A 24,037-nucleotide genomic window follows, 5' to 3' on the forward strand; every position below is an offset into this window, starting at 1 on the left:
GTTGTAAACCTACTTACGACCTACTCACCCGGGATTAAACGGCCTCACTCGCAGCCGGGCGCTGATTAGCACTGGTCCACACAAACGTGGACCAGGCGGAACGGCATTCGGAGAGATCTCCCGGGCAATCGGAGAGTAACTGCAGGGTGGCCACCTGGAACATGGGCACCTTGGCACTGCCACCCCAGCACTGCTAACGTGCTGGATGGCATTGCCAAGCCAGCAGGAGCACTGTCTGGGTGGCAGTGCAAAGGTGCCTGAGTGCCAGGGTGGTACTGCCAAGGGCCAGGGGGCGAGGGGATCATGTCCATAAAATGGGGGTTGAGATGGGGTTTGAAGGGTGAGGGAGTGTAGGACAGGTAAGTAGGGGCCTCCGGGAAGTTGGGGGAGTGAAGGGTGGGGGTCCTAGAAGGGAAGGGGTGCTGTAAGGAGGCTTGGGGGGGGCCTGAAGAGGGGGGACCCCCAGGGGGTGTCTTTGCTTGGGGGGGGGGGGGGGGGGGGGGGGGGGGGGGGGGGGGGATGTGGGGGACTCGCAAGCTCATTTAAAGATTGTGGCACCCTTTCAAAATGGCCCAATCTCTGAGTTCAGCTCTCCAGTTCTGAAAACAATTCTTTTTTTTTTAGTAAACATTTTGTTGAGGTATTTTTGGTATTATAACAACAACAAAATAAAAAACGTACATGAAACTGTAAACATAGTGCAAAAGCCGTCTCCCTCCCTTACAAGACCCACCTTTATTAACCCCCTACTCATAAGCTAAACTAAACCCCCCCACCGCCCCCCTCTGCTGCCAACGATTAATTTTTCGCGAAGAAGTCGACGAATGGTTCCCACCTCCGGGCGAACCCCAACAGTGACCCTATCAGGGCGAACTTGATTTTCTCCAAACAGAGAAAGCTAGCCATGTCCGATAGCCCGGTCTCCGACTTTGGGGGCTTTGAGTCCCTCCAAACTAATAGTATCCGTCTCCGGGCTACCAGGGAAGCAAAGGCCAGAACATCTGCCTCTTTCTCCTCCTGGATTCCCAGTTCTTCTGACACCTTGAAAATCACCACCTCTGGACCCTTAATTTTAACATCGTGGACATGACATCTGCATACTCTGCCAAAATCCCTGAAGTTTCGGGCACGTCCAGAACATGTGGACATGGTTCGCTGGTCCTCCCGCACATTTTGCACACCTGTCTTCCACCCCAAAAAATCTGCTCATCCGGGCCGCTGTCATATGAGCCCGATGAATGACCGTGAATTGAATCAGGCTGAGCCTGGCACATGTTGCAGACGCATTGACTCTACTCAACGCGTCCGCCCATAGACAATCCTATGTCTCTCCTCCCAGCTCCTCCTCCCACTTGAGCTTCAGCTCCTTGGTCTGCGTCTCCTCATAAGTTCCTTGTAAATGTCAGAGATGCTCCCTTCTACTACCCACCCTCTGGAAACTACCCTGTCCTGAATCCCCCTTAGCAGTAGGAGCGGGAAGGTTGACACCTGTTTACGTAGGAAGTCCCGCACCTGCCGATACCTGAATTTGTTTCCCCTCGCCAACCCAACTCCTCCAGCGTCCTCATACTCTGAAAGCTCCCCTCTGTAAACATATTCCCCATCCTCTCAATCCCTGCTCTCCGCCATATCCGGAACCCCCCCATCCATATTTCCCGGGGCAAACTGGTGATTATTACAGGTTGGGGACCAGACCGATGCTCTCTCTGCTCCCACATGACTCCTCCATTGCCCCCAGATTTTCAGGCCGCCGCCACCACGGGGCTGGTGGAGTACCGTGCCGGCAGGAACGGCAGAGGCGCAGTTACCAACTCCCCCAGACTGGTGCACTTGCATGAAGCCGCTTCCATACGCTCCAATGCCGACCCGTCCCCCACCACCCACTTCCTGATCATGGCTATATTCGCTGCCCAGTAATAGTTACTAAAATTTTGCAGCGCCAGCCTGCCCTCTCCCCTACTCCGCTCAAGCTTTACCTTCCTTACTCGCGGGGTCTTGCCCACCCAAACAAAGCCAGTGATAACTTTATTGACCCGTTTAAAAAAGCACCATGGAATGAAATGAAATGAAAATCGCTTATTGTCACAAGTAGGCTTCAATGAAGTTACTGTGAAAAGCCCCTAGTCGCCACATTCCAGCGCATGTTCGGGGAGGCAGGTACGGGAATTGAACCCGCGCTTTGGCCTGCCTTGGTATGCTTTAAAAGCCAACGATTTAGGCTAGTGTGCTAAACCAGCCCCTAGTAAATAAAGATGGAGACACATTGAAACACGAACAGGAATCTTGGGAGGACCGTCATTTTCACCGTCTGCACCCTCCCAGCCAGTGACAACGGAAGCGCGTCCCACCTCCGAAAATCATCCTTCATTTGGTCTACTAGTCGGGCCAGATTTAATTTATGCAGCCGGTCCCATTCCCGCGCCACTTGAATGTCTAGGTACCTAAAGCTTCCCCCTACTAATCTAAATGGCAGCTCCCCCAATCGCCTCACTTGGACTGCAAAACATTTCACTTTTCCCCATATTTAGCTTATACCCCAAAAACTGGCCAAATTACCCTAGAATCCGCATGATTTCTTCCATCCCCTCTATTCGGTCCGATACATACAGAATCAGGTCTATAGCTAGCGCGAACAACAGTGGGGAGAGGGGGCATCCCTGTCTCGTCCTCTGGTGCAATCCAAAATAGTCCGATGTTGTCCTATTCGTCCGTACGCTTGCCACAGGAGCCTGATACAGCAACCTGACCCAGTCACTAAATCCCCGCCCAAATCTGAACAGTCCTAGTACCTCCCACAGATAACTCCATAGCACGTTAGCATTGTGGATAGCACAATCGCTTCACAGCTCCAGGGTCCCAGGTTTGATTCCGGCTTGGGTCACTGTCTGTGCGGAGTCTGCACGTTCTCCCCGTGTGTGCGTGGGTTTCCTCCGGGTGCTCCGGTTTCCTCCCACAGTCCAAAGATGTGCGGGTTAGGTGGATTGGCCATGATAAATTGCCCTTAGTGTTGGGTGGGGTTACTGAGTTATGGGGATAGGGTGGAGGTGTTGACCTTGGGTAGGGGGTAGGGTGCTCTTTCCAAGAGCCGGTGCAGACTCGATGGGCCGAATAGCCTCCTTCTGCACTGTAAATTCTATGTATACAGCCTAATGTAGAAATCCCTAAACGCCTTATTCACCCCTGCTGAATCTCCAACCAGGTTCCCATCTCCGTCATTTACTTTCCCTATCTCCCTGGCTGTCTCCCTCTTTCTAAGCTGCTGTGCAAGCATTCTGCTGGCCTTCTCTCCATACTCAGATCGCCCCCCTCACCTTTCTCAGCTGCTCCACCGCTCTCCCTGTGGTTACCAAGCCAAACTCCGCCTGTAGCCTCCGCTGTTCCCTTAAAAGCCCTGCCTCTGGGGTCTCCGCATACCTCCAATCGATCTGTAGTATCTCCTTTACCAGTCGGTCCGTCTCTGCCCTGCCACCTTCTCCCTATGGACCCGTATCGAGATGGGCCCCTCTGACCTCTCTGATCAGTTCCCGGACCACCGCTGCTGAAATTTCCCCCGTGTCGTTGACCTGCAGGTAGTTCTGAATACATTTCCTCAGCCGCTCGCACACCCCTTTGTCAGCCAAAAGTCCCACATCTAACCTCCATTGTGGGCGCTGGTTACTGTCTTTACTAACCTGCAGGTCAACCCAGTGTGGAGCATGATCTGAGATTGTGATCGTCGAGTACCCCGCGTCCACCACCCCTGCCAGTAAGGCCCTGCTCAAAATAAAGAAATCAATCTGGGAGTACACTTTATGCACGTGTGAGTAGAAGGAGAATTCCTTCACCCTCGGCTGCCCAAACCTCCATGGATCAACCCCCCGATCTGCTCCATGAACCCTTTTAGTTCCTTTACCATTGCTGGCGCCCTGCCCGTTTTCGAGCTTGACCGGTCCAAGCCAGGGTCAATAACTGTGTGAAGTCCCCTCCCATGACCAACCTGTGCGAGTCCAGGTCCGGTATCTTCCCCAGCATCCTCTTTAGAAACTCCACATCATCCCAATTTGGAGCATACACATTTACTAATACCACCTGCACCCCCTCCAGTTTCCCACTGACCATAATGTACCGACCTCCCACATCCGGGACTATTCTACCCGCCTCAAACACCACCCGCTTATTGATCAGGATCGCGACGACTCTAGTCTTTCAGTCTAGCTCACGAGTGAAAGACCTGACTGACCAGCTTTTCCTCAATTTAATCTGGTCAGTTCCTGTAAGGTGCGTCTCCTGCAACATTACCACGTCCGCCTTCAGTCCCCTAAGATGCGCGAACACACGTTCCCTCTTGGCCGGCCCATTTAATCCTCAAACTTTCCAGCTGATCAGCCTAGTTGAGGGGCTCATTGCCCCCCCCCCCCCCCCCCCCCCCCTTCGCCGATCAGCCATCCCCTTTTTTGGGCCTGCCTCCAGCCCATGCTCCGCGCCTCCACCGGCCCACCCCCAGGCAGTCTCCGCCCCCAACCTCGTCTCTGTCCCTTAGCCCAAGTCCCTCCCTCGTCAGCAGAACATTTACCCCCCCCCCCCCCCCCCCCCCCCTCAGTAACAGCACTGTAACCCAACCTCTTTAATAACCAAATATATGCACACCCCCGACTGCGCTTCTGTGAGCTAGCCCACCCAGCTAGCTTGCTGGCCCCCATCCCTGGCGCCGGATAGTCTCCCACCTATTGTTCCCTCCCCCCCGCTCATTCAAACATACTCCAACATCAAACAATCCCACACAATTGCCCGAAAGAAAAACACCCAAGATCTAAACACATGCACACCCACCTCCATCCCCCAACAGTGCAAATTAAAACCTTAACTCACTCAGCTCTGCCGCTGGTCCCAAATCAATGCAAAAGGCTTTACAAACAGTTTCCACAAAACGAGAAACTTTTTTTTAAAAGAATAGAAAAAAAACGTGAACGTTGCAGCAAAGTTCAAACATTCTCAGTCCACCACCAGACCTTTCCTTTTCATGATGTCCAGCGCGTCCTCAGGCGACTCAAAATAACAGTGCTGTTCCTCGTGCGTGACCCAGAGATGGGCCAGATACACCAGTCCGAACTTCACCTTTTTCTTAAAAAGGATGACCTAACCTGGATGAAGCCTGCTCTTCTCCTGACCACCTCCACACTCAGGTCTTGGTAAACCCACAGGATACTGTTGTCCCACTTACAGCTCCGTATCTGCTTGGCCCACTGTAGAATGCGCTCCTTATCCAAGTACCTGTGGAATCTCACCACCATTGCCCTCGGGGGGAGGGGGGGGGTCTCCCATTCGCAGCTTCCTCGCGAGTGCTCTGTGAGCCCTGTCCACCTCCAAGGGTCAGGAGAATGCCCCATCCCCCAGCAGCTTCTCAAACATGTCTGCAATGTATGCCCCAGCGTCCGCTCCTTCGGACCACTCTGGGAGCCCAATGATTCTCAAGTTCTGCCAGCGAGACCTATTCTCTAGGTCATCCATCTTCTCCAGGAGCTTCTTCTGCTGTTCTATCAGCTCCCCACCTCCAATTCCACCGCAGTTTGATGTTCCTCCTGTTCAGCCAGCACCGTCTCTACCTTCTGGATCGTCCAATCTTGGCCGTCCAATCTAAGCTCCAGCCGCTCAATTGACTCTTTTATCGGGGCCAAGCAGTCCCGTTTCTGCTGAGCAAAGACTTCCTGAATAACTTGCATCAGCTGCTCTGTTGACCGCTGAGTCGACAAACCAGAGGTCTGGTCCTCCGCCATGCTGTCTCCTGCTGCAGCATCAGCCCAAGCCTTCTCTGTCTTTCTGTTTCTGCCTTCTAAAAACAATTCTTAAACCAGTGAGAAACTCCCCAGGGCCAAAAAAGTGACGAAGTGTCATTGAACAGCAGTGAGGAACTCGTCAGCAGAGCTGGCGGCAAACTCCCTAAAAAACCCGCCACAAATTAACTTAGCAATTTTAGGAAAATCGCACCCTATATCTTCAAAGTGATCTTACATTGGAGCATGGACCTGGCTCACATTGATATAAAAAAACATATAATACCCACGGTGCAGAAAGAGACCATTCATCATCGAGTGTGCACTGGCCCTCTGAAAGAGCACCCTACCTAGACGCACTCCCTATGCCCGTAATCCCACCTAACCGTTGGACACGAGGGTCAATTTTATCATGGCGAATCCACCTCACCACATCTTTATACTGTGGAAGGAAACTGGAGCAACCGGAGGAAACCCACGCAGACATGGGGAGAATGTGCAAACTCCAGAAAGACATTCACCCAAGGTCGGAATCAAAATATCGAAAGGCTCTGCCACCCCTTCAGAAGCCCCTCATCCGGAGGCTCCGCATACCTCCTGTCCACCTGTAAAAGTTCACTTACCAACCTGTCCAACTCTGTTCCTTATGGGGATGAATTGAAATGAGTTACCCCCTTATAACCACCTTCAGTGCCTCCCACACCACCCTTGCCGAGATCTCACCCGTATCATTGATCCGTATGTATCCCTGAATGGCCTCCCTCGCCCTACATCTAACCTCCATTGCGGCCGCTGGGCCTTTCCTTTGCTCACTTGCAGGTTTACCCAGTGTGGGGCGTGGTCTGACACCACAATTGCTGAATATTCAGTATCCACCACCTCAGCCAGCAGCGTTTTGTCCAGCACAAGAAATCGATCCGGGAGTACACCTTGTGCACATGGGAGTAGAATGAAAACTCCTTACTCCTTGGCCTCCCAAATCGCCACACGTTCACCCCTCCCATGCGCTCCATAAACCCCCGTAGCTCTTTTGCCATAGCTGACACCTTTCCAGACCTGGGACTCAACCGGTCCAGTCACGGATTCAGGACTGTATTAAAGTGCCCTCCATAATCAGTCGATGTGAATCCATGTCTGGGATCTACCCTAGCACCCTCCTAATGAACTCAACATCATCCTAGTTTGGGGCATATATATTCATCAATACCACGGGCATTCCCTCCAGCTTTCCACTAACCATGATGAATCTAACCCCCGGGTGCGCCTCTATCCTCCCACCTCAAATGCCACCCTTTTATTGACCAGGATTTAAAGTCCAATTCCAAATGGAACACTTTTCCGACCCATCCCTTCCTTACCCTAACCTGATCCCCCACCTTCAAGTGTGTCTCCTGCTACATGGCCACGTCCGCCTTCAGTTGCCTCAAGTGTGCGAACACACGGGTCCTTTTGACCGGCCCATTAAGCCCGCGAACGTTCCACTCCCCTGCCGATCAGCCATATCCTCGCCTAGGCCAGTCCTTGGCCCATGTCCCACACCTCACCTGGCCCGCCCCCAGGCAGCTACCGCCATCAACTCTCCTCCTCCACCAACTTAAAAGTCATCTTCTCGTCAGCAGTCTAACAACCCCACCCCCCACCTTGCTTCCATGGCTTCTTCCTCTTTTAATGTGTACATTGTTAAATGTTGTTCTGATAGTGTGTCAGCTCTCAAAACCAGCAGCATATTAGGGTAATTCGATGTTAGGTTGACTAATTACAATGACAATTGGCTAACTAATGCAAACAATTTATCAAACAATATAACTCTCAGATGTTTCTCTGCTTTAAGCCTCTGTGAGCTTACTCTTTTATTTGATCTCTTTGTAAAAAAAATAAGCATAATTCATTCAAGCTTCGAGACGGCGAGATGTAGCGAGAAATTCCAGAGCCTGCAGCCCAGGCAATAGAGGCACAGCCACCAATGGTGGAGCAATAATAATAAAAGCAAAATCCTTTGGGGGAGCAATTATAATTAGAAATGCACAAGAGGCCCGAATTAGAGTAGTGCAGATATCATGGCGCATTCTGGAGTTGGAGGAGATTATAGAGATAGGGATGGGTGAGGTCATGATGAGATTTGAAAGCAAAGGTTAGAATATTAAATCAAGACTTTGCTTGACTGGGAGCCACTTTAGGTCAGAGAGTACAGACGTGGTAATGAAACAGGACTTGCTCCAAGTTAAGACATAGGCAGTAAAGTTTTGTGTAACCTCAAGTTTAAGGAGGTTATAATTTGAAACTTATGGGGAAATTTAATTTTTATTTACTGAGGCGACATGGGGGTGGGGGGGGGGGGGGGGGGGGGGGGGGACTCTTTGCAGGTTTTGTCCTGTGGTTGAATATATTTTTTGGTTTCTACATCATAATATTATTTTTACCCCTTGTCCATGGTCATCATTCCTGCTTTAGAGAACTTGTAGACTAATTGAAGAAAAGAAAAACTTGCCATCTGGTTAGTATTATTAATGATCAGTGTTTTCATGATCTATAAACTAGTTGAGATCAGGGATGTAGTGGTGATCTGCCTAATGGCAGGTCTGCTGCTTATCTCTCCACCTCTCATGGTTTTATGCTTTCAGCTAGAATCGTAAATTGGTCTTGTGGTTTATTATCTTGTCGCCACTAGATTCAGATTGTTGCTTTGAGTCGTTTACAGCTTTCAAATGACCTCTAAAAGACTACTTTTATAGTTATTGTGCCATTGACAGCAATACTGCCACTAGCACATTGTTACATAGGAAAAACTACAATCCCTAGACGATGCGTTAGCCCCAATTTGGCCATCAGAGATAGCACAAAGTACTGGACAGTTTCTATCTGACTTTCATTTGAAGCAGTAGCTTACTAGAGGAGTTAATTAGCAAAGTGATGTTCAGAAAGTCTGCTGAAGTCCACTCTCATCTTGTGTGTAGCAGCAATATAAAAGAACTTCAAAAAGAATCAGCATCTGCAACGTTTGTGCAATGTACACAAACTGCTGATCAGAAGATTCTGTCATAGTGACCTGGAATTTGTTGTCAGTGACAAAACAAGGATGCTCCCCGCTGACCTCAAAATAAGTCTCGCTGAGAGATCCAGTGACTCACCTTTAGTGCGGTGAGGTGGCACTGCAACTGATTGCAGCATTGTATACTGGGCATTCCCAGAGTGGAGCTGGAAAGATGTCATCAGGTAGTTCAAGTAGCCAAACACTGAAGGATTTTCACAAGATACACAGACCAGAACCAAAAGGTAGTAAAATAAAATCACTTTTTTTTTAACATAGGATAAATTAAAGGTTGAGACACATTAAAGATTGGGACAGACACATGGGATGAAAGTATAATGGGTGAAAAGAAGAGGTAATTCATCCCAAAGCAGAATTCACGACTTGCAAAATATTGGATCTGTGCTGCAATATGTTCTGTGCCACAGAGTTGTTCATTTTGAGGCATGCTGACAATAATACTCAATACTCCATTAAAATGAGGAAGGTAGTTATGCTTTATCTTTGGAATGCCAACATTTTGGGGAGAGGGAAAGCCCCGGGACATGTTTGCCTATAGCATTTACATAGGAACATAGAATATACAGTGCAGAAGGAGGCCATTCGGCCCATCGAGTTTTCACCAACCCACTTAAGCCCTCACTTCCACCCTATCCCCGTAACCCAATAACCCCTCCTAACCTTTTCTTGGTCACGAAGGGCAATTTATCATGGCCAATCCACCTAACCTGCACGTCTTTGGACTGTGGGAGGAAATCGGAGCACCCGGAGGAAACCCACTCAGACACGGGAAGAACATGCAGACTCCAAACAGACAGTGACCCAGCAGGGAATCGAACCTGGGACCTTGGCGCTGTGATGCCACAGTGCTATCCACTTGTGCTACCGTGCTGCCAAAAAAGGAAAGGATAGCAAAAATGAATCTAAAAGAAAAAAGTCTTCTTGGATTTTGCCTCTATGCATAGGTCTTGGAACCAATGATGCTGAACTATTTCAGTTATAGTTCATTGTGTTTCTGTTAAAACTAAACCCCAAGTGATATGGCTTTGTCGGAAAAATGCACAAATACTTGTTTGCTTTCAATTCATTTTCTTCATTTTCTTTGTGTGTCATCTCAATTTTGCTAATACATGGCTTAACCCTTTTGCCCTCTTTGAATTTTCATAGTTTACTTTTTAATTGCCAACATTTGGACTAAAATAAGTACAGTAACTTGATTCAGAAAAGCAGAATGTTCTTGTCACATATTTGCTTGCCATTAACAATGGTTCTATCCTGTAGGGCTTGTCAAAACACAGCCGATGTTCTGAACCAACTGACCTAAGTTTCTTTTATTACATTTTAATTTCATTAGACTTTTATTTAAGTATTTTGAACGCAATAATGTGAAGGGCTGGGAAGTGAAGCAGAGTAAAGCAAAACACGTCATAAATATGTAATTACAAAATGGCAAAACGTGGATGCAAGTTCCAAGTACAATTAACACTGTCCCACAGTGGAATTCCAATCAGTGTTGAGTTCTCGCAAATACCTGCAAAATATTATTCTTCTATTTTCAGTCCAGAAAATTGGGATAAATTGATTTCAGACTTTCTTTAAACAATTAGGAGAAGGATCTTATGTAATTTGTATTGTCATCTAGTATTCTATGTGGTGAGATTTTTTTGAATATGTGCCAGCTTGAATTTGTGTTGTATATAAATTCCATCTATGTACACTGCCAAAATGGTTGTCCCCTGAACATGTTATTTCTAATTGTAAAGACCACCATAACACTTCCCAGCCTGGACTTAATGAAATTAGTCAAACTTTCTTTCTTCCAACAAGTGTGCAGCTATGATGGAGTGGGATGTCTTCGAGTACAGAACTGTGTTTTTTTTTAGGGGTGTGACACAGGGTTTCATGATAACAAGACGCATAATCTTGTGCTGTGCGTGTGTGTCTGGTTTATGAATGTGCATATGTGAAGCTGAAAAACCACCACACTATTGTCTTGTCTTGTTCTTTCAGTGCTGTGAGGATTGATGAAGCCTGGCCTGTTTTTACTCTCTGTGTTTTTCCTTGTCTTTTTATTCCCTCCTCATCCTCATTGCACTCTACCATCAAACCCTTCATCTCTCAGATCAGCGAGAAGGTTGGTCTCTTTCACTTCTTATCCACCTACGCCACGCCAAATGGACTGTCCTATAATGAAACAGAGGAGAGCTGGGGTTTCTGGCTCCCTGCCAGACATGGCCTAGCCCTACCTGTTGGAATCTAATGACTTCCTGCTTAAGTGTCTTTAAAACCTTGTGGAAGTGTCAGCGTGCTGCATGTTAATGTTTGTTTCCATTCTCAATCACTGCCCCTGTTCTGTGCCGTGAGGAGAATCTTATCTGCTCTGCTTCTTTCACAGTTGGTAGCTGCATGAATAATAGTTGGAAACAGTAACTCCAACTTCACTTTCGGCTTTCAAAATTGTTGTGACATTTGTTCAGGTTTCATATTTGATCATCATAAATACCAAATTATTTCAGATGTCGTCAATTGAATCATCCATTCTTCAATTATGTTGCATTTTAAAATATAAAATTTACCATATCCTTTTGGAATATTTAGCCACCCTCAAAGAAAAGCTTATCTATGTCAGTCACAAATTGATTTTATAAATACCTATATGTTGATATTGGAGAATGTTAAAGCTGTCAATCATTTTGGTATATAAATGAAGTCACATGACTAGAGTAAATAACAACAGAAAATGCTGGGTACACTCGGGAGATCAGTCAGTATCTGTGCAGAAAGAAACAGATATTATATTTCAATATTTTACTTTAGTTCTACAAACTATTGTGTCTGAACTGGGGCTTTTATCTATATGTAATTTTTTGTTACACCACTAACTACGGTGATCAAGATGGAATTATCCTTGTTTGTAATGAAGCCCTTCCCAAGTACAAATTTACTGGGATTTACTGAAATTCTAATTGATTTTAAGATACCTCGTTTTTTTCACAAGTTTCCCACTCCAGTTCTCTTTACTCATCATTTTATAAAGCAGTAAAAACATGTCACCTTGATATATGTATAGCTCACAAGCAGTGAGATGTTATTACGATATTTGATTGGAACATTCAAATAGAGACTATAACTCCATCTTTAGAAAAGAGCAAAGCATACCCATGGATTTAGAATGAGTTTGCTTATTTTCAAACCTCTCCAGTTTTGACTTGCATATTTACATAGGAGGATGTTTTGATCAGGTCCTGTTTCATAAGAACTAGGAGCAGGAGTAGGCCACCTGGCCCTTCAAGCCTGTTCCGCCATTCAATGAGATAATGGCTGATCTTTGTGGACTCAGCTCCACTTTCCCGCCTGAACACCATAACCCTTTATTCCTTTATTCTTCAAAAAACTATCTATCTTTATCTTGAAAACATTCAATGAAGGAGCCTCAACTGCTTCACTGGGCAGGAATTCCATAGATTCACAACCCTTTGGGTGAAGAAGTCCCTCCTGAGCTCAGTCCTAAATCTACTTCCCCTTATTTTGAGGCTATGCCCCCTAGTTCTGCTTTCACCCGCCAGTGGAAACAACCTGCCCGCATCTATCCTATCTATTCCCTTTATAATTTTATGTTTCTATAAGATTCTCTCTCCCCCCCCCCTTCTAAATTCCAACGAGTACAGTCCCAGTCTACTCAACCTCTCCTCGTAATCCAACCCCGTCAACTCTGGGAGTAACCTTGTGAACTGCACACTCTCCAGCGCCAGTACGTCCTTTCTCAGGTAAGGACACCAAATCTGAACACAATACTCCAGGTGTGGCCTCAGTTGCAGCATAACCTCCCTAGTCTTAAACTCCATTCCTCTAGCAATGAAGGACAAAACTTCATTCGCCTTCTTAATCATCTGTTGTTGCACCTGAAAACCAACTTTTGCGACACATGCACTAGAACACCCAGGTCCCTCTGCACAGCAACATGTTTTAATATTTTATCATTTAGATAATAATCCCTTTTGCTGTTATTCCGACCAAAATGGATAACCTCACATTTGTCAACATTGTATTCCATCTGTCAAATAGCATAATTCATTTTGTATATGTCCTGTGGCTGTAATGCAAGATCTGGGCAGTGTGAAATACTGTACTGCACATACAGTCAAAAACAACTGAATTAGGGAAAATTCTATTGCGCTATATCAGACTACTCCCTCCAAAGCTCCAACAAAGCCAAACCCTCTATGCTGTCTTTACTCAGATTTTTACAGACAATATCCTGACTGATTATATGTTGTAGGACTTCTGTGCCCTAAAATTGAAATGTTTAGACCCAATAGCATTACCAGTGTATTATACATCTTAGCTTATACAAGTTTGCCCCTGTATGCAGACTTTTTCTCCCCCACATTGTGGGAGGAAAGGCCTATGATTGGAGGAGCAGCTGCTTATGGAGTCTTCCATTCCAGCTTACCTTTTTGACCAACATTTTGAAAATTGGCTCCTGAGGCCGCATAGAGTGACTTTGCAGACTGCCTGCCACACGGGACATATCTTTGTTGGGGCAGAGGCACATGAAATATGACAGGTGGGCAGCTCACCACTTTCCTACCCACCCTAACCCAATCCCCATAATATGGGGCTGGGTAAAGCAGCCACTAGTCAACCTGTCCGTAGGCCTTTTGAGGCCCTTAAATGGCTAACTAAATTCAAAACATTTCCTTGTCTTGTCTGACTGGAGAGTGAGAAAATGAAGGAAAGAAGTACATATTATGGCAGAACTGGGTAATAATCAGTATAGTTCACATTGGAAGCTCCCAACATTTTCACCGTTAGAGTCAGGCACGCTCAATCCATATCAGCGATATCTTTTAGATTTAATTTAGGAAAGTGAAAGTGATAAGATTTTTTAAAGCTTGTTTTGTCCTTAGACTTGAATCATTTGCTGTGTCAATTGGACACATTTACTTAATTAGGGCAAAACTGGAAAGTGCCGACATTAAACCTTTTCTTGGAAATTGGTTTGGAGGTCGCTGGAGGAACGACGCTGGCCTAATTGAAAAAGCACTAAACAATATCAGCTACCAACATGAAAGGGACAGAACAATCAGTAAATGTTGTATGCTAATGCTACTGTGAATGTGAGTCAGAGCATGATGCATTATTATGTTTTCCTTTTATTTCTTCATTTTGTGAATTTGAACCTCAATTCCTACTCTTATAGATTCTTGCATGCTGTTCTTGCGTCTTACCCCAACATACTGACTTGCATTTCATTTTATACATGACATCCAACAAATGGAAGCATCATCACTGCTGCAGTCTCCATTTAACAATGTTCGAAAGGGATTGACTGATAATCTGGTTTTGATATTACTACCAATGCTGATATCTTAAACCTTCAAATCAGGCAACAAGGTTAAACAGAAAAGGGAAAGGTGGTGCAGGATTGAAAGATTTGGGATTGAAAGGCTCCAGCTGCATAGCAATGATAAACTTGTCATTTGTATTTGAAAGTATAATCTGGTTTGTTATACTAGTCTTTTGGGGCAAAAGCTCCCTCTGAGTGCTTCCGTTGATTGAAGCAGTTTCAATGCCATTGAATCTTTTTTTTTGTGCAGAATTTAAAAATTATTTTCAAAACATGTTAGCTCCCTCCTTAGTCATTTATTCAGAAAACCATGGTTGGCTATTAGCATTGTATTGGTATAATACTAACACCAGTATCAGTCGAACCCTGATTTTAAGTGGGATTGGGATGGATGCAAAAACTTCTAACATTGAAACCGACTGAATTTGAATAGTCTAGTTAATGATGTGATAATTTGGATAACGTGGTATGTTAGCAGATAGCAGCTAGTTTTTAAGAGTAGTGTGAAGAATAGAGGTGTCACTGTGGCCAAGCTAGATTGGAATGTCTTAATGACTAGATTTGGGAATAAAATGTACTTTTTATTATTTAGTTGTGTACTGTGTTGGGTATGGTTGTCTGCTCAGAGAAACAATATGTCTCTTATATTTGGCAAATAGTCTGCCTTCAGTAACTGGATGCAATTTATTTATGAAGGCCAAAATCTGGGTATCAAATTCTCATTTTTAACAGCAGCCTTTATGTACTTTAAATACTGTCATATTGGAGGCTGCAAATCTATCTAAAGTTTGGAAAATAGAAATATTTAGTTTCTTGTCTCCATTGTTCTGTATAAAATAGATCACATCCTTACTTCCATCCCATTTGTAATTGTGATAGTATGGCATATGCTTCCTATCTTAATACCATGTAACTCAATAATTATTAAACATTTTGAATCACTTTCCTACATGGTGGAATTATGTTAGGTTTGTCTTCTCAGTCTAACTTTTGTGCTGGGAAATTTAGATAATTTTCATAAATTAAGTCATGTTAAGTGACACTGGCTGTTCCATGTGATTGGTGGAAATCCAAAGATGCCCTACAGTTATAACTTTATTGATTTAAAAAAATTGAGCAACTGTCAGTACAAGGGCAATACAAATCTTCACACTAGTTTAATCCAACTGATGAGTAATCAGGTGAAATATCCACCAATTCTGTGTAGAAAGTCGGCTGCTATATTTTCAGAACATGAAAGAAGGCACCAAATACATAGCAGATGATGAGAGGCGGACTTTTTTGTAGTTGCATTTCCTTACACTGGTGCAAATGAAGAAGCATTCTTGTATGGAAATAGAATTTGAATATCCATCCCAATTCCAATACTAATATCTCGTGTTTGAGACAGTTCTGTTGCTAACAATGGAAGGCAAAACTATGCACTTGTGACATGAAGTGTTAAATTGTATGGCACAGTTTACTCTAGTGCATGCCTGTTAGTTTTATATGTCTGATAGTTTGTGCAAATCATTGTGTTTTGCATTTGACTGCAGCAGCTCTTTCTTCCCTCTTACTCTGATTCATTGACTTTTCCTTACATTAAACTGCATGAGAGCTGTAAACCTGATGCATGCTGATTGAATGTAAGCACACTGCGTTTTAAGCTTATGAGCCAAGCTTTTGCAAATTGGTCACTGCAAATTTTCGGTGCAGTGGAAACAAACTCCCCATTATCAACAGTTTACCCAAAATCTATTTTAAAAAGTGGTGTTTCATTTCTGTAAATCAAGACTGATGTGGTCAGAATTTAATAGTCTGGAGATGTTCAGTTTGATAAATCGCCATCATGTTGAAACCATTTCCATTCTCATGAGTAATGGCGGAGTTATTCTCTAACTACTTGCACATTAAATAGTAACAGAAACAAAATATGCAGTCTGGAGAGCAACAGTCAAGCTTCATAACACTGCAGCTAATCTAAGGCAGACACTATAGTCTCATAGATAAAATACCTTTGGTGATCATTATGATGTTGCATGAATAACCCAGGTCATGGTATTACAAGCGCACTGTAGCACTATCAGAATTATGTTTACATGTACTGAAGAATATTTTTCTCAGAATATACATCTAATTAACTGCATTCCAATGGTACAGAAGCTGTCTATTATGACATTTTACTTGTAGTATATTAGTTATTACATCTGCTGTGATCAGGATTAGATTAACAGAGGATTTGTGATTTTAAAAGAGTCTGTTGGCATAAGAATTCCAAATTGCAAAATTGGCAGTTGCAAGCACCCCAAACGCCACCCACTTTTAAATGAGCATTTCTCATCATGTTTGATTTTTCTCCCATTGCAGCTTGTAGTGAAGGATGGTCTGGACTGGGTGATAAATTCACAACTTGCATTATCATTTTGTGAATAGCCAGCAGTGGCACAGTTTCAGCAGGGTGAGGTATACAGTTCTTTTTTCTACCCCTCCTCCTACCCTGAGACACAGAGGACCATGCAGGACTGTAGCAGTCTTGGGAAGAACGAATCACATGAAGCTAGCTGAGCTGGGCACGGTCAGGTGATGAATACTTTTGTAACTCGAGCCAAATACATCTAACAAAGACAAAGCAACAAGTAACCTGGTCCTGGTACTTACAGTCTGATTGATACGTGCTGTAGCCTCAGCTCTATTGCACTGCCCTTGAACGATTAACTGCCAAACAAAATTATGAAGGAAACTCCAGGAAAGATAGCAGGTTCATAATTTTACACGGGCATTGTGCTTACACAAATATTTCCCTCACAAACACTGCACCAACCATAAATGTAACCATTCAAAAACAAAACACATTTGAGCGTCACTTTTTTTATATTTAGCCATTGGTTTGAGTTACAGTTACTTTGTATGTAAAATTAAAAGAACAAAATTTTCTCTGGCCTTTCTGCTGGTTTCCAATATGCTGATGATTAGCAACAGATTTACTTCCATTCTACTTGTAAGATGAACAATATCTTGTTAGATAATAGTGCACTTTGTACCATCATCACCTTTGAGTATTTGCCAAGGTTTGATTGTAATACAACATAAACTGTGTGATTGGAGAGAGATTTTGTACATTATGACCTGGTAGAGTTGAAAATGTTGGGTAAAGAAGCTTCAGCAACCCACCAGCCAATAAACTCTCCTCTTCCCCTTGTTGCTAGACTTCTTCCATTTGATTCCCTCCAATGTTATGCACATAAAGTTTGAGTTAGGTATACTTGAATTCATATAGTATGACTTTATTTCTAATTAAAATCAATTTGACATAGCTCCCCATGACAATTCCCACATTCAAACACTACCAGATTTTTAAAAAAAAATGCCTGATGTTAAAATTAAAAGCAATATAAAATCTGAAGGGACGTTCAAATTTCTGTTCCTTTAAAAAACAAATTGAGAAAACACATGCATTATTCAATTTATTAATCATCTATCTAGTATTATGTTTTGATACATCTGAATATTTTGTTAATTTAATTCTGTAGCAAAATTTGAAAACAAAGTTGTGTTGTACAAATTTGCTCATTTTGTCGAATTTGCCACGGCATTTTGTTGAAAATCACCATGACATTCTAAAATGTAACTTTTGAATGATACATTTTTTTATATTTTGCGTTCCATAAATTCTGGGAAGAACATAATGCATATGTAGTAGTGAACAGTCATTCTTCTAGTTTCTACTGTTTGCAATTCTTCACAAGTGTTTAGCCCTGTGAACAGTGTAGAAGTGGTGCTAAAATCTGTGCCTGTCCAGGAAGAACTGGCGGTTCTATATTCTGGATTTGAAGAAATAATATATCATTGTATTCATCATTACATGTTCCTCTGCTAGTCAAGGGGGGAATTAATAATATTATGCTTGGAGAATGCTGTAAATGAAGGTATTTGGAGGGATTAGCATACTGCAATGCTTATGATATGAGAGGGCACATTGTTCTTGCAGCTCTCCACATGAGAGTTATCAAAGTTAGTGTAGCTGCTTAGAGTTTAATTGCTTCTCCCATAGACAATGTAAATTGGTGTGCAAATCATCTGGATCACTCTGGCATTTCCCCATTGTCAACACGTCCTTTCATTGTGCATTCAAGATAAACTGGAAAAAAAAAGGAGAATTAGAAATAATTTACGTAGATATTTTCCGTTTTTCACTATATGGCCAAAACAGACCCCTGCATTAAATCTGCAAAGAATCGATTGATCCAAAATTAAGAGGACTCCCTAATATTTGATATTGCCTTTTTAATTTAAATATTCATGGCTTTAAAGGTTAGCAACTTTACTTTATGATCCATTTTCTTTTTTAAATACAAGTTACGATTCAGGTGCAGGCTGTGTTTTCTTTCACTCAATCACATATAACCAAATGGAGGAGAATTCTGTTCTGTGTTTCTGTTTTCTCATGCAGGTTTAATTTACAGCATACACTAAATGTTGTTGTCTGGTGCTTGCATTATTGAAGCATCGGCCATATAGATTTTATTTTTATTACTGCAGTTTATTTTCACAATGAAACAGCTACTATTAACCAAGGTACCTTGGCGTGGTGGGTGGATGTGGCTTGTGCACCCTGCATGAAATTGTTGAAATTCTTTTAGTATTTTTGATACTACCACAAATATCTTCCTTTTCAGTGCGCCGAGTTCCCCCTCGGTTCTCTATCCCACCCACTAGCCATGAAGTGATGCCAGGGGGCAGCGTTAACCTCACCTGTGTAGCTGTGGGGTCACCTATGCCCTATGTGAAATGGGTGACTGGAGCAGTAGAACTCACATCGGAAGAGGACATGCCAGTTGGACGGAATGTTCTGGAGGTGCTTAACATTAAAGAATCTAGGAGCTACACATGTGTTGCCATGTCTTCATTGGGTGTTATTGAGGCAACGGCACAAATAACAGTTAAAGGTAAGTCATACAAGGGTGATTGACTGACTAACATTCATAGTCACATGGCCTCAGTAATTAGAGAAATACGTTGTTGATATTTATTTCCCCTCTCCCTGTTTCCTTCACTCCAAAAAAATGGATGTTTTACAGCTGTTCTCCTAATCATCAAATGCCATAATTTTGCCTAATAGTTTCATAGAATTATCTCATAATCAAGTTGACAATGCATGGATTTCTTTTCTTTGAGTTGGGTTTGTTCTTGTTAACATCTAGAAGGCAATATTTCTATTTGGAATAGGTTGTAATTGTAATTTGGCAGGCAGCAAATGGTAACTATGATTTAAGGTGCAGTGTGTATTTTGCCGTTCCTTCATTTTTTGATAGCTACGCAACTTTAAAATTTGATTGGTGAATTGTTGAGTAATTAAAGCACAAACTCTGTTTACTTAGTTACTCAGCTTACTCATTTGTAGGTTTATATTTTGCTTTGCGATAATTTATTATGTATAATTGCTTGTGCATTCTAGCCTTACCAAAGCCACCTACAATGACAAGCGTTACGGAGACAACTGCTACCAGTGTTACACTGACATGGGAATCAGGAAATATTGAAATGATACCATACTATGTGATTCAGTATAAACCAAAATCCTCTGATGGAACTTTCCAAGAGGTGGATGGAGTCGCCACCACACGATACAGTATTGGAGGTCTGAGCCCATACTCAGAGTATGAATTCCGAATCTTTGCAGTAAACAATATAGGCCGAGGTCCTCCCAGTGAAATAGTGGAAACGCGGACAGGCGAGCAGGCTCCATCCAGCCCACCTTTAAAAGTTCAGGCACGTATGCTGAGTGCCAGCACCATGTTAATCCAGTGGGAGGAGCCAGAAGAGTCAAATGGACAGATTCGGGGTTATCGGGTATATTATACGACAGATTCCAGGCTTTCCTTGAATATGTGGTACAAGCATAACTTGGATGATAGTCGTCTAACGACCATAGGTGGCTTAATAACAGACACTACATACAGCATCCGAGTGTTGGCATTCACCTCTGTGGGAGATGGACCACCATCTGAAATTATACAAGTTAAAACAAAACAAGGAGGTAAGTTACAAAATTTCCTATCTGTGGTTGTATAACAACTGTTATTTTTTAAATCAAATGAAGGAAAGGGAATTGTCTGAATAGAACTCTGTGCATCCCTGATTTAATAATTAATCTCTAGGAAAATTATATTAGAGTGGGTTAATAGTTTACATGAAAGATATGAAAATCTCTTCTGACATCAGAAGCCCTACATGAATTAAGTTTGGTCTAGTTTCAAGTAAGCAATCCAGGCGTGTAGCTCCCTACCACTAAACTAATCATGATGAGTACCAGTCATCTGGTATTTTGTGGAAGTCATGCTGTTACAGCAGTGGTTACTATTATCATATTGGATGAGGTGCTTTGATGGAATAATTTAGAGGAGCTCTGTTGCTCCTAGTCATAGCTTTAAGTATCCTCGAGTGCTTTCAATTCTTCATGCCGCTTCTTAAGATGGAAAGGACTCATTTTCAGTGTGGCTTCACAAATGTTAGCAAATTACTCCTCTTAATAGGTACACTTAGCCATTAAGTTGGTAGACTGTTACATTATGTGAAGCCCAAGCATCTTTTCAACTGGTATCTTTGAACAACACAAAATATTGCATCCGCTTGTAACTTCCCCTTTGCCACCACAGCTACTTCAGCTGATTTTCACAAGGCAAGATCTTCATTATCTTTGCAGCACAGTGAAGTAACATGGGATAGGATTTGCATAATTTTTTTGATCTGAAAACAAAACACTGAGAGAGTTCACAAGTTGGCACTGTAGGGCAGCACGGTGGCGCAGTGGGTAGCACTGCTGCCTCACAGCACCAAGGCCACGAGTTCGATCCCTGCTCTAGGTCACTGTCCATGTGGAGTTTGAACATTCTCTCCGTGTTTGCGTGGGTTTCGCCCCCACAATCCGAAGGTGTGCAGGGTAGGTGGATTGGCCACGTTAAAGTGCCCCTTAATTGGAAAAAATTAATTGAGTATATGAATTTATATTTTTAAAAAGTTGGCGTTGTAGAAAAACTGAGAAAGAAAAATAGATGATCTCAGTTACGACTCCTGCTATGTACTAATTTAGCCAATCTTGGTTAAAGAGGAAGTAAAGATGCTATATTGTCCTCATGTGACTGGAGGGATATGAACTTGAAATTCCACTGTATCCTCATCCAGTGATTGCTGGAAAGTTCATGTTTAGGTAAAGGATTATGATAAGATTAGACTTAACTGATGTCCCAATCGTAAAATGGTCCACCAATGGTCCAGTGGGCAGCACGGTAGCATGGTGGTTAGCATAAATGCTTCACAGCTCCAGGGTCCCAGGTTCGATTCCCGGCTGGGTCACTGTCTGTGTGGAGTCTGCACGTCCTCCCCGTGTGTGCGTGGGTTTCCTCCGGGTGCTCCGGTTTCCTCCCACAGTCCAAAGATGTGCGGGTTAGGTGGATTGGCCATGCTAAATTGCCCGTAGTGTCCTAAAAAAAGTAAGGTTAAGGTGGGGGTTGTTGGGTTACGGGTATAGGGTGGATACGTGGGTTTGAGTAGGGTGATCATTGCTCGGCACAACATCGAGGGCCGAAGGGCCTGTTCTGTGCTGTACTGTTCTATGTTCTAATACTTCCTGTCTAGGCAGAGACACTGGTTACCTAAACTCCAATGTGAAGAACAGCCTATTTCAGTGTGAGGAAAGTAAGAAAGCAAGAACGTAGGGGAGAAAATGGTGTTTTGTGATATGTTTTGAGAATATTTCCTTGAGCATCTGTTCACACACAGGAGGCGGGATTCTCCGACCCCGCACCGGGTCAGAGAATCACCGGGGGGGGGGGGGGGGGGGGGCGCAAATTGCGCCAGGACGCAATTGTGGTCGGCGCAGCGCCGGTCGAGCCTGGACTAGTAATAGTAACTGTTACACACAAACTAAAAATTAAATGTGTCAGAAAAAAAAATTGATAAAACGGAGGAATTATTTTGATGGAGCACTGTATCTTAGAAGTTTGTAATATAGGCTAGATCTATAGTTCCGATGGACTACTTCATAATTGTTGCACAGAAACTTATCTGAAGAATACAATTTAAATGCTCAGGTTTTAAATAGGATAGGCTTTATACAGTTTATACTATACTACAAGGGTTAAATGTTGGATTGTTTCCTTAGCATAACTGATTATTCTGGTTTTGTTCTTTCTCCAGTTCCAGCTCAACCAGCTGAGTTCCAGGCTGAAGCAGAGTCTGATACCAGCATTGCACTCACCTGGGTGTTACGTCAGGAGGAAAAAATTATTAAATATGAACTAATATATTCTGAGGCTGTCGATGGCAAAGAGGTATGTTGGAATCCAAATCTATGGGGAAATGAATCATAAACAAGACTTCTACTGAGTTAGTCATTGACAGAGGTATGAATGATCCCTATTTGTTCTGCACCATTTCAATATAATTTAGGATTGAAAGTTCTTTCAACTAGACATTGTGGTGAAATGCATCACTGTAGATACACAAGGGGTTAATGTAAGTACATGTAGACTAGCTAGACATTAGAGGGAGCACCAGAGACATGACACACAGACACTCAACCAATAGGTCAGTAAGATAGGATACGACCAATGGGCATTCACGATACACACAGAGGTGACACTACCACAGCGGGGCATTACACCAACCCATATATAAAGGACATAGCACACGTGATCGTCCTCTTTCCAGTGGAGACACTCAGTGAGTACACAGGGTTGATTCAACATCACACCCACCACGTGGATTGTAGCAGACTGGTTTGTCAGTCTGTGTAGCTATAGCAGGATTAACGGTAGTGGCAAATTCAAGTTGGACAATTGTAAATAGTTTAATAAACGTGTTGAAGTTATCTCCACGTCTGAACCTTCCTTTGTCAGAGTGAACATCAAGGAAGCAGCTTATGCTACGCCAAGAGCATAACAAGACAGACATTAGAAGTGGGGGAATCCGAACAATGATTTTTCTCATTCCCACCCAGAGTGGTAAAGCAAATTGTGTCATCCTAGATAGTATCTAACAATCTAATTCAGCACAGACTAGGGTTTGAACCCGACAAACCTCTGAAGGAAAATGTGGCTAGATTTTAATATTCATAGAATGTACGGTGCAGAAGGAGGCCATTTGTCGCATTGATTCTGCACCGGCCCTTGGAAAGAGCACCCTACTTAAGCCCACGCCTCCACCCTATCCCAGTAACCCCACCTAACCTTTTGGACACAAAGGGGCAATTTAACATGGCCAACCCAACTAACCTGCACACCTTTGGACTGTGGGAGAAACCGGAGCACCGAGAGGAAACCCATGCAGACACGGAGAGAAAGTGCAAGCTCCACACAGACAGTCACCCGAGGCTGGAATTGAACCTAGGACCCTGGAGCTGTGAGGCAGCAGTGCTAACCACTATGCCACATGCCGCCTTTTAAATAAAAGCTTTGCAATCTCACTGAATTTGAGAAGATTGTGGATATTGGAAAATAGCTAATGTTACTTTGCGATTTTAAAAAGGTCAAGAGCAATGGGCCTGGATCCTCGGCCACTGGTTTGTCAGGGACCCGATGTATGACCCACGTTGCACATTGACCGAACATTCTGGCCTCCCTGAGAAGTTTAAACTTAGAATGAGCAATTCCCATCTTCCCATGTTCCCTGGGACCATCAGTGAAAGTCTCTGACTCTGAGTTGGAGTTGGAGAATTTGGACAGGTCCATGGGACATGCCTAGATAGTTAGTGAAAAATCCTAGACTAACTCCTGGGTAGCTACAGAACTCTCACTGACCCCTTGACTATCCCCTGACCTGACTACCCCTCTGTCCCAACCTGACTACCCCCTGACCTACCTGCCACCTCATCTACTACCACCATGCCACCCTACCCATTCAATAACATTCACACTGGACATTTAAATTCAT

General features: G+C 43.6%; 1 protein-coding gene across 24 annotated transcripts in view; it reads left to right on the forward strand.

Annotated features, from left to right (window-relative positions):
* Positions 1 to 24,037, forward strand: part of LOC119964463 (receptor-type tyrosine-protein phosphatase F-like) — a 529,423-nt gene that overhangs the window by 317,116 nt on the left and 188,270 nt on the right. For 14 of the 24 annotated variants that reach the window (XM_038793980.1, XM_038793995.1, XM_038793985.1 and 11 more), the window contains 4 exons: positions 10,901 to 10,912; positions 18,784 to 19,053; positions 19,563 to 20,144; positions 22,304 to 22,437. In XM_038793980.1, the coding sequence (XP_038649908.1) occupies positions 10,901 to 10,912; positions 18,784 to 19,053; positions 19,563 to 20,144; positions 22,304 to 22,437 (998 nt within the window). The remainder of the gene's footprint in view (positions 1 to 10,900; positions 10,913 to 18,783; positions 19,054 to 19,562; positions 20,145 to 22,303; positions 22,438 to 24,037) is intronic. The other 10 variants (XM_038793982.1, XM_038793986.1, XM_038793989.1 and 7 more) reach the window with 1 other exon arrangement.

This window comes from Scyliorhinus canicula, chromosome 4 (genome assembly GCF_902713615.1).
Source record: "Scyliorhinus canicula chromosome 4, sScyCan1.1, whole genome shotgun sequence".
Lineage (NCBI taxonomy): Eukaryota > Metazoa > Chordata > Chondrichthyes > Carcharhiniformes > Scyliorhinidae > Scyliorhinus > Scyliorhinus canicula.